The sequence below is a fragment of the Lolium perenne genome, chromosome 6 (genome assembly GCF_019359855.2).
Source record: "Lolium perenne isolate Kyuss_39 chromosome 6, Kyuss_2.0, whole genome shotgun sequence".
Taxonomy (NCBI): Eukaryota; Viridiplantae; Streptophyta; class Magnoliopsida; order Poales; family Poaceae; genus Lolium; species Lolium perenne.
In genome coordinates this window covers 5,117,655-5,128,782 of record NC_067249.2, presented here as the reverse complement: position 1 = coordinate 5,128,782, position 11,128 = coordinate 5,117,655, and the positions used below count along the sequence as shown (strand labels likewise).

The 11,128-nt window shown below is 50.1% G+C and overlaps 2 protein-coding genes across 2 annotated transcripts; one reads left to right on the top strand and one right to left on the bottom strand.

The window, feature by feature from the left end:
- Positions 1-6,182: 6,182 nt before the first annotated feature.
- LOC127309014 (uncharacterized) lies at positions 6,183-7,572 on the top strand. The gene is made up of 4 exons (XM_051339989.2): positions 6,183-6,258; positions 6,338-6,602; positions 6,667-7,090; positions 7,178-7,572. The coding sequence occupies exons 1-4, from the start codon at positions 6,185-6,187 to the stop codon at positions 7,441-7,443; spliced, it is 1,029 nt and encodes a 342-aa protein (XP_051195949.2). The 5' UTR covers positions 6,183-6,184; the 3' UTR covers positions 7,444-7,572.
- A 1,020-nt stretch (positions 7,573-8,592) lies between these two features.
- On the bottom strand, positions 8,593-9,863 carry LOC127310903 (uncharacterized). Its single transcript, XM_051341522.2, has 2 exons — positions 9,159-9,863; positions 8,593-9,083 (listed from the first exon to the last, which is right to left on the bottom strand). Exons 1-2 carry the CDS (start codon positions 9,375-9,377, stop codon positions 8,703-8,705), a joined length of 600 nt encoding a protein of 199 aa, XP_051197482.1. The 5' UTR covers positions 9,378-9,863; the 3' UTR covers positions 8,593-8,702.
- Positions 9,864-11,128: the final 1,265 nt, after the last annotated feature.

Sequence of the window (11,128 nt, the reverse complement as noted above, 5' to 3'; positions counted from 1 at the left end):
TTACTAACCAAGTAACACAAGGCATGGGGAACAGAGCCAGCCACCCCCATATGATTAGCCGACAGAGAGGAAAGAAAAAGCAGTCTCCTATGTCCTGTTCGAGTATTTTTTTCGATAAAGGGAATATATTAATATCAAAAGATACCAATTACATCCAGCCTCTGCAACAACGCAACACCCTAATGACAGTACCGATGTACACAACCAAAAAAGATAAAGAAAACTAAGAAAGAAAAGTCCCGCTAGAGTATCCCAGGCCTAGCAACAGTAATACATCCACCCCCTAGACAACACCTGAAATACAGACTCTCCAAAAGCGACGCCTCCAAGAAGGGAACGGTGCACCAGCGTCGTCGTCGCCCGATCAAAGATCTTAGGTTTTCACCCTGAAGATTGTCCCCGCTCTCAAAACAATGCCTCCAACAAGGTCATTACCAGGCACAACCAGTTAAGGCCAGACCTTGGGTTTTCACCCTGAAAGGTAGGACTCTGAACTTCACCTGTGCTGCCGCCCCCACTTTCATACCAGTGCTGCGAATCCCGGAACACCAAGCAAGTTCCTCAAAATTGCGGAGACTTGAACCTTCTTTAGCTAATCCCCCAATCCCGCCTTCATGAAATTCTCTGCTTCTGACTTCACCATGGACCAAAAGTCTCTTGATTTCAACACAGAACAGAGCTTCGCGCCGCTCCCTCCGGAACCAAACGGTCGGAATAAAAGCATGAGTGTGCGCGACCGAATACCACCCGATCATGTGAACTCCAGGCAAAAGATGCACTGTTCCATTCGCTGTCAGAGCCTTCCGGAACTCATCACTCCGGCTAGATGAAGAAAGATCGGCATCCGGAACGTCTTCATCTTCGCGAAAGAAGAACCCTAGGACCACCACCATGAAAGCCGGAACGGCCGGCCCCCACGCCGCCGCCATGGCTGGGAACCACGGTCCATCTTCCTCCTCCAACCCGGCCGGTGGAGGTCAGCAGCGATCCCGCGCGAATTTTTTTTAAATAATACACTTTTTAATATTAATTCCAGAAATAATATTCGTTTTTGGCTTATTACAGAAATAATACACCGTCGGGGTCCGCTAACCCGAATTTAGAAAATCGGGGTCGGCTAGCCCGAGACGAGGCGAATCTGCCGTGTCAGGCCAAATTCGGGTTGCTCGTCCCCGAAGCGTGGCTGTCGGCCACCGAAGGCCCGTGTCGGCCTGTCCCCTGGCCAGGGGCAGACTGTGTCGGGGAGAGGAATCCCGATGCGCCAATTTCGGGTTGGGCGACCCCGAGTCGCGCGGTTCGGGCGCACTGACCCCGAAGTGCGGCAGATAAAATTCGCACGCAGCGCTGCTCGACCATCTTCTTCCTCCTCCAGCTTGCTGCTCTCTGTCTCTCTCTCGTTAGCTCTCAGTCCAGCACCATTTTTCCTCGTTTGTGAGCGATTTATCCAGCCATTCGTTGTAGTTTCACCACCAAATGCTGTAGAATTAGCTGATCTATAGATGGGTTAGTTTTTGAGGCGTTTTGGTGGAGGTGTTGTTGGTGTTGGTGGAGCTGTTGGTGGTGGTGGAGCTGGTGGAGGTGGTGCTGCTTCGTGGTGCTGCTATTGCTGCGTGGTGGTGCAGCTGTTGCGGGGTGGAGGAGCTGAGCTGCTGACGGAGGTGTTTGGCACGCTTCAAGGGTAAACCCTAATCCCTGATATTAGATGGTGTAATCATAATGCATGTTACGTTCGTTAGCTTCAGGTAGAAATTATTTATTTAGGACTGTAGGTGCTAGATTTTTATTTATTTTAGAGTGTAGGTGCTAGATTATTTTGACGAGTATGTAATTTTTATAGGTGAGCAGATATGTCAGATAGATTAAAATTCGTTGTTTACTTCGGTCATGGCACGGTCCGAACAACTCCGATGGGAGCTGATCTGAGCGAGTTTCAGTACGAGGAGTTGCATCTGACAAACCCAAAAACATGGCGAGTTAGTCAGTTGAAGGAGTGGTTGACCGTGAATTTCGGGCTTAATCCCGAAGCATACACTGTTGGTGTGCATGCTTTGTGGAGCAGCTCCAGTACCCAGATTTTCTGGCGGTTGAAGCCGATTGAGCGGACCTCTCAGTGGGTGCACTGGTTGGAAGCGTGCGAGCGCAGGGGAACTCACCCCATCGCCTTAATGCTTCCCGAGGCGAAGGTGGTGAATTTCCAAGAAGGCGAGGGTGCGTTCCATCCAGGCCAGAGCAGTCAAAGTTCTGATGCTGGCGGCAGCAGTTTCCAATCCGGGCAGAGTAGCCATGCAGCAGGTGGTCATGACGATACTGTTGAGCTTGAAAGCGTGGACGAAGAAGAAGAAGAGATGCAGAACATGATGGACGAGGAAGACGAGGATGGAGTGGACAATGAGGTTGACTCAGATGAATCCGGTGGATCCGATACTTCAGATGATAACGAAGAGGCGGATCCGATCCCCTCTTCTTGGAACCATGATTTGTCGGAGGCAATGATAGTCGATGATCGGCACGATTCTGCCTGGGAGTACAGCATGAACACCATCTCAGTTGGTGCTAGATATGCTGACAAGAGACATCTGCAGGAAGCAATCACTCAGTGGGCAATGAACACGCAAAGGGTATTCAGAACCACCGTTTCAAGTCAGAAATTCTTGACAGTGGTCTGCAGCGATGCTAGATGTCCATCAAGGGTGCATGGGTACTGTCCGAAGTATGACACAACATGGGTGGTGAGCGATTTCGTGCCGCACACATGTGTCCTTAAGAGTATGTTGAAGGATCACCGAAACCTTACATCCACTCTTATTGCTCGCCTGTTCTACAAGGAGATTGTAGAGAATACAGCAATGGGGGTTAAAGCCATCCAGAGAAGAGTTCACCTTCAATATAAGTATGTAATTGAATATGGCAAGGCATGGAGGGCTAAACAGACGGCACTGGAGAACAGATTCGGGACCTTCTATGATGCTTATGACGGTGTCGTCCGTCTCCTGCAGACATTGAAGGACCGGAATCCGGGCACCCATGTGGACATACAAGACTTTGTGATACCTGAGTTCCCTAATGTCAGGGTTCTGCACAGGGTGTTTTTCGCATTCAGCATATGCATCGAGGCTTTCATGCACTGTCGTCCGGTGATGTGTGTAGATGGAACTTTTCTAACTGGGAGGTACAAGGGACAGATTCTGACAGCAATTGGAGTGGATGGCAACAATCGATGTGTGCCTCTCGCATTTGCATTTGTTGAGAGCGAGAACACTGCTAGCTGGTTATGGTTCTTCAGGCAGTTAAAAAAATCGATAGTGAAAGATCGCGAAAATGTGTGCGTGCTACATGACAGGCATGCAGGTATACTTGCGGCTATCAAGACTCTGGTAGAAGCCGGACCTGATGAAGAGACACCATGGCAGGATATGCAGAGTAGGTGGTGCATGCGCCACCTGGGGGCCAATTTCTTCTCGCAGTTTAGGAGCAAGGGTCTTATGAATCTGTTCAAGAAGTTGTGCAAGCAGAATCAAGAATGCAAGTACACTTTTCTCCGCGGCAAGCTGGATGAGTTCACTAAGGACCATGTGCGGGACAGGTTAGCCGCCCGAGCTGCATTAGTAGCAGCTCATGCAGCAGCTGTGGCACAGGGTACACAGGTTCCAGTAGGCCCCGAGCCAGATCCTATTGGGCTATGTGACCTGCCTGGATTTGACCCACCCAATACTAGAAGGAGGCCTGGACGACGGATTAAAAATTTTGCAGAGTGGATAGAGCACGAGCCATTAGAAAGGTGGTCTTTGCTGCATGACACACATGGAGCTAGGTATGGTGTGATGACTACCAACCTAGCTGAGTCATACAACTTCGTGCTTAGGGGAAATAGGGCATTGCCGCTGACAGCCCTTGTGGAGGGTATTTTATATGGCACTATGAATTATTTCAAAGAGAGACGGGAGTTGGCTTTGAAGCATATGCTTGAGAATCCAAACACTCCTTACTGTAAGGCCATTATGGAATATATGGATGTCAAGATGGAGAAGGGTATGTCACACACTGTTCTGGCCATCGGTAATCAGGAAAGGAGGTTTGAGGTGCGCTTACCAACCGACAAGTTTGGTTGTGTGAATGCGGTGAGAACACATGAGGTCAGAATTGGAAATGAAGAATGGCCATCGTGTGACTGCACATGCAACAAACCGAGGTTGCTTCACCTTCCATGCTCCCATGTCTTTGGCAGCTACCAGACAACTAGGGCTGGACTCAATCTCTTTCGTCTCTCCATATTACGCGAAAGAGGCTGTGCTGCACACCTGGACCGGCGAGATGGTCGGATACAGAGTTGTGGGAAATTTTACTACGGTGATACCAAATGAAAGGCGGTACATCCCTGACCCAAGGTTATTGCGTACAAACAGAGGTCGACGGGAGACAAGGCGCATTAGAAATGATATGGATGAAGCAGAAGCGGGTGGTCCAACTAGGCAATGTTTTCTCTGCAACCAATTTGGACACAGGGACCCCCTATGTCCCACTTTCTACCCAGCAGCTGCAGCGGCGGCGGCTAACCGAGGAAGGCGAGGCAACCGAGGAAGGCGTGGGAGGGGAAGAACTAGAGGGAGACAGTAGAAAATTTGTAATATTTATAAACTATGCTTAAGTTGTAGTACGTGTGAACCATATTAGTCTGAACAATGGTACAATTTGTAATATTTCTGAACTATGTTTTAATTTGAATTTTGTATGAACTATGCTTTAATTTGTAAACTTTGTGATCAATGGTTTAATTTGTATCATCTTTGAACAATGCAACAATTTTTGATATCTTTCTGCAGATATGGCGGCCCGCCCGTTGCTCGATCCAGTGATTGATCAGAAACATCGTGCATCGCACTTGGAGTCCGACCCGCAGAGCATCGACCCACTGCAGACCCGTACTCCAAAGAAGAACTGGATGATACACCCTCAGTGGGAAGACAGGTAGGTGTTTTAGCTATAATTTGAAATTTACCTTCGAATTGGACCTTGCTTTACCATTTTCATCATTTGTTTTGCAGGTTGAAGTGGGCTGGACTACTACCTTTCGCTCGATTAGTGGAGGCCCGAGAGAACGTTTCGCGTCTGAACTACGATGCTACTTTGATCACCTGCTTAGTGGATCGATGGAGGCCCGAGACCCACACCTTCCACTTTCGCTGGGGTGAGATGGCTCCTACTCTAGAGGACGTGTCTATGTTGCTGGGCCTTCCGTTGGCTGGTGAGCCCATCGGCCCATTGGAGGAACCCGTGGGATGGATGCACAGCATGGATGCACGTTTCGTTGGTGTTCGCGAGGGCGTTGGGCCTATCTCTTTTGAGGCTCACGGCCCTCGTCAGGCGTGGCTACACGAGTTCCAGGTTCGTAACAGTTTCATTTATTTTATCAAGCCTTAATTACCGCGTAATATGTAGTCCTAACATTGAATATTTCTTGACAGATCGAGCAGTTCGGATACCCCGATGTACCGATGACTGCGGCCCAGATCACTCGCAGCTTGGAGGCGTACCTCATGTGGCTACTCGGGAAGACGATGTTCACGGACAATCACGGGAACACGATCAGTGCGCGGTACATCCCTATAGCTCAGGAGATAGCAGAGGCCACAGAAGCAGAGGACATCACACAGAGGAGCTGGGGTTCTGCGGTCTTAGCCGCTACGTACCGAGGTATGTGTAAGGGTTGCCAGCTCACCTCGCATGGTTCTGGAATCGTTGGTTGCCCCCTCCTATTGCAGCTCTGGTCCTGGACGAGGTTTCCCGTCGGCCGCCCTGATATTGGTGCTGGGTCTTGGCCGCCAGACGAGTTGTATGACGCGGATCGCATCGACATGCCGACGTTTGGTTCTATATGGACATCGCGGAAGGTATACACACCTTGTTTATATTGTTATATAAAATGCAACACTAACATACTTATGTTATGTTATGCAGAGACATTTTGGGCATAATCAGCTGCGGAATTGCTACCCAGCATTCACAGAGCAGTTTGACCTACTACTGGAGAGCGATGTTAGTTGGGAGCCATACAGTGAGGACCACCGCGACGAGACATACCCAGGCGGTATATCGTTGATGTGTACCAGAGATTGGGCCTACTGGATGACGAAGGCGAAGATCATCTTCGATATCTTCGTGGAGGAGATGTCGCGACGAGAGGGTCATGAGACAGTTTGGAATGCGTCAGTTGATCGAGCCACCACCTCCCACAGTTCCACTACCACCACGCGTCCACGCGTGAGTACAATTTAATTTTACCATCAGTTATTACATCAATTGGACATTCATTGACGGATGGGTACAATTTAATTTTCAGGTACAACAGAAAAGGAGCGAACAAGACTGCTGTCGGATGGGTACAGCTCCTGGGTCCATACATCGCTGGTTGGGCCAATGCGCCGGCCGTGTCATGGGCCACTAGGGAGCCGTTTGATCTTCAGGAATTTCAGCAGTACTTGCGAGCGTACATGCCTAGGACACGACTTCGTCTGAGCCAGGCGTGTGACCCAGTTGAGATGGCTCCCTCGACACAGTGGGACACCTACCCTCGCCACTCCACTTCAGGCACTCGGCATCACGCAGTAAGTCAACTATATTTTTTCTACATTTTGCCAACACTTTACTAATTTGAGCTCACAATTGTAGGCCGTGTTGACGGCGGAGCTGCAAGATGACGCCGCCCAGTATGAACGGTCGCTCTCCGCCGGCCCACTTCTTGGACGGTATGAGCACCACGCCTCCTTTGCACAGCGTCTTCAGGAGAAACTACGTCGTATCTACGCGACTATCACATGCACCCGATCTTCGGATGTTGTCGAGTACCGAGCAGCACAGCGGCCACCTCGCCCCTCTTTGCAGGTGCATCAGCCGCGGCACGCCCCGCGCCCACGTATGGAGGTACCGCCGAGCCCGAGGCCACCATCTCCTAACCAGGCAGGAGGTTCTGGGTGGCAAAACCAGCAGCAGCAGGAGCCTACTTACGAGTATTGGCAGCATGCCGGTTTCGGCATGGAGCAGCAATTTCCCATGCCTAACTTCGGGTGGCGTCCCCGTATGGATGAGCCAGAGGGTACGCAATTCATCACTATCCATATTAATTGTGCACCATGTGTGAATTTCCTCATGATCGACTAACGGTTTTTTTATCTAATCAAAGGTGAGGGACATATGTCGACGGGGTCCGGATCACGATCCTTCTGGTCCAGTGCTCACGATCAGGACGAAACACAGCAGAGCTATCAAGACTGGATTTCAAGTCAACAGCAAACTCCACCTCCAGATCCCACGCAGTACAGTCAGCACGAGCAGGGGTACATGCTTCCTCCCCGACATCGCCAGCCACCTGTTCGTATGTACTCGCCGTCACCTTTTCAGGCTCGACCGCCACCGAGGCGAGGTGGAGGGAGGGGCCGTGGTCAGTGAGATGAGTACTATTTGTATGCACCATGTATGAGTACTATTTGTATGCACCATGTATGACTACTATTTGTATGCACCATGTATGACTACTATTTGTATGCGCCATGTATGACTACTATTTCTATTTAACAAACATTTCATATTGAACTTCAAGCGATAATTAAGATACAACTTACTACTACAACATAACTCTCTGCTAACATATTAAATGGTACACCATCGCTACAACATACTACAAGATCCATGATTACTGATAACTAAAACACTAAGAACGCAGCACACCCTTTCCCTTGCCCTTCGACGATGCAGCTTTCATGGCCTTGGTGGTAGGCTCGAAGTCGTCGTCTGAATCGACGACTGGCGGTGCAGCACTCTTGCCCTTTGAGGACTTGGCACTCTTGCCCTTCGACGATGCAGCATTCTTCGCCTTCGTGCTAGGCTCGAAGTCGTCGTCCGAGTCGATGACCGGTGGTGCAGCACTCTTCCCCTTCGAGGACTTGGCACTCTTGCCCTTCGACGATGCAGCTTTCTTCGCCTTGCTGCTAGGCTCAAAGATATCATCGTCGTCCTCACTCTCAACCGTCCACAGCCATGGAAAGTTGTAATCTCTTTCCCTATCTCGTTCATTCTTCCAAGTTAGTGACTTCCACTTCTCATTCAACCTGATAAGCTCACACCTTATCTCCCGTGGGCTGCGAGCAGGCATCTTCTTCAATGGCCACCCATAAGAATATTTCTCAAACTCCCTACCCACCTTACGGAGCAAGGCGTCGCTACTGATGAACTCCTCAAATGTGTCTACCTTACTCTCCCTCATCACTTTGCGGGCCTCGTCTAGAAGAGGTTTGGCCATGGATTCGGTGAAAAGATGGGGGGGATTCTTATATGGGGGATCCATCTTCCTGAGAGAATACACTGAAACAGAAGGAAACACTGGGGGGTTTTTATAGGCTAGAAGGGACGACTTTCGGCGGGAAAAGGTGAGCGGGAAAAACTGGCGGGAGATTAGGGCGGGAGTAAAAGGCGGGAAAAAAGTGAGCGGGAAAAATTGGCGGGAGATTACGGCGGGGGTAAAAGGCGGGAAAAAACTGAGCGGGAAAAATTAGGCGGGAAACAATAATACTAAAACATAAATGAAGATACATTGCAGCTGAAATAAAAATAGGATTTATCACTACAACGGAATTTAAGATACAACGACACTACAACGGAATTTAAGATACAACTGAAATTAAGATACATAGCTAGTACGACACATCACACTACTTTCCCTGCGTCCACCGTGGCCATTTTCCAGACTTGTCGCCGCGTTCTTCTGCCGCTTGCGCCTCAGCAGCTCTTTCCCTTAGTCTCTTCCTTTCTGCTTCACGAGCCTCCCTGCGCACCTCTTCCTCTGCAAACCTACGTGCAGCCTCATCATCCATCCTCTTCTGATTCACCTCGCGATTACGAGCTTGTTCCGCCCTAAGTTTCTGTATCTGTCTCTCTCGCTCTGCTTTTTCATTAGCACGAACCTTTTCCCAACGCTCCTCCTCAAAGAACGTTGCCCACGCACGCCGGTGTTTCTCCTCAACCTCCTGACGCGCCCAATCCGGCTGCTCCGTGTCTATCCAGTGAAACCATTTGCATAGGGGCGGGGGAGACTGCAACACAAATAATAACATTAAATCACATTCATAAATAAATTAATGTCAACATAAAATTATGTCCAAACATACCGGCGGCCTGGTGGAGGACGAAGCTGAACTACGGGGTGGATCATGCTCATAGCTCGCACACATGAAAAATTTCATGCCGAACCAGTCGGAGAAATCCTCCACCTGCTTAACCTTAGCAAGACGGCCGCACCAACACCGCTCCGCAGTCACACCCGGGGGCAAACTTGCAGCCTTCGCCTTCACCGGCCTAAACTCCGGGTCAGAGCACGGCACACTCATGATGGCTAACAGTGAGCAAACAGCACAAAGATAGAGATACAAGAACTTGTGCAATCCAGAGTAGCGCTGCCTGCTTTTATAGGCTAAATTTCGACACCAGCGCGGGAGATGGTGGCGGGAAAAACTGGCGGGAGATGGTGGCGGCAACGATTGGTGGGAAGGGTGCCGGGAAGGAGTGGCGGCAAGGGCGGGCGGGAAACTGTGTGAACGCAAAAAGGCGGGAAAAATTGGTGCTCGTGTTGAACAATCCCGATTTATTGGAATCGGGTTCACCTGGCCCGATTAGCTAAAATCGGGTTTACCTACCCCGATTAATTGAAATCGGGTTCCACTACCCCGAGTTATTATTTTATTGTCACGCCGCAGCAGAGCTCTTCTACAAATCGGGTTCCACTGCCCCGACTGTGCTAAATCGGGTTCGCCGACCCCGATTTTCTAATTTCGGGTTAGCGGACCCCGACAGTGTATTATTTCTGAAATAAGCCAAAAACGAATATTATTTCTGGAATTAATATTAAAAAGTGTATTATTTAAAAAAAATTCGCCGATCCCGCTGCCGCCCTTTCCCCGCCGAGTTCCGCCACACCACCGCGTCTCCCGCCATGATCTAGGTGAAGTAGCCAAAAGCCACCGCCACCAGACCCGCCGTCCACCGTCGCCGCCCCTGGAAGACCCCGCCTCCGCGCGAAGGGGAGTCCATGGACGCGCCACCACCGCCCCCTGCCTTTGGCAGCCGGACGCGGCCGCCACCGCTGACCCCGACGGCGGCAGCGGCCAGGAGGAGGAAGATGGGCCGCCTCTTCTTGGGTTCGGGTTGTCGCCCGGAGCCGCCTCGCGCGAGACGACCCGGGGCGAAGGTGGGAAGGGAGGAGAGGGGGCGGTGGTGGAGGGTGGAGGGGCGGCGGCGGCGCTGGGAGGGTGGAGGGGCGGCGGCTAGGTAGGGTCGGGTGGAGGGGTCCTGTTCGAGTATGGCATACATGCGTGCCGATTCTGACTGTGATGGCTGGGTAGACTTTGCCCCAGACTTTGTATTTGGTTTGATCGCGAGCGATAGTGCTGCGCGTTCTGGTTAATGGATTCCCATTTCCTTTTCAATTTTTTTATTTATTTAAAAAAAGCACCTCAACATATGGTGCAATCTTCCAACGAAAAAAACACAAACACTTCACACAGCAGATAATCCATATTAGTAGCGATACATGAATGGCTGTACATCTTACATAGCTCATCAACCGATCAATTGGGTTTCGTGCAACAGCCTGGCCGAAAAGTGGTGGTTCTGTGAAACAAAGTCAAACTTGTAGTTCCGAGCAACGATGATCTCCAAAGCGGTGGTTTTTGGCAACTTAGTCCTCTAGGGAAAAGGTGGTTTTAGGAAACCCAGTGCCATTGGTAGGTAACTAGGAGGCATTGGCTCGGCGACACGCCTCGCCCCTAGCATAATATCTGAATTAAGAGCGATGGCAGAGCTGTGTGCAGATGAGCTTCCTGTGAAGGTCCAAACTAATCTCTATAAATGGTGGCACAGTTAAGTTAGCTACACCTGCACAAGTATGAGGGCGCTATAGGGCAGAGTAGCACGGCTTAAGCAGCAGAATGCTTCATACAATCATACACACAAACATAGTATTGCAGAGACATAGAAGTATGCTTTTAAGTTATTGCACACAGCTGGGTAATAGGTACTTAATACTACGGTACATCAAGGACACATTTTCTAGGTTGGCCGGTAGTTCCGTAATATTATACAT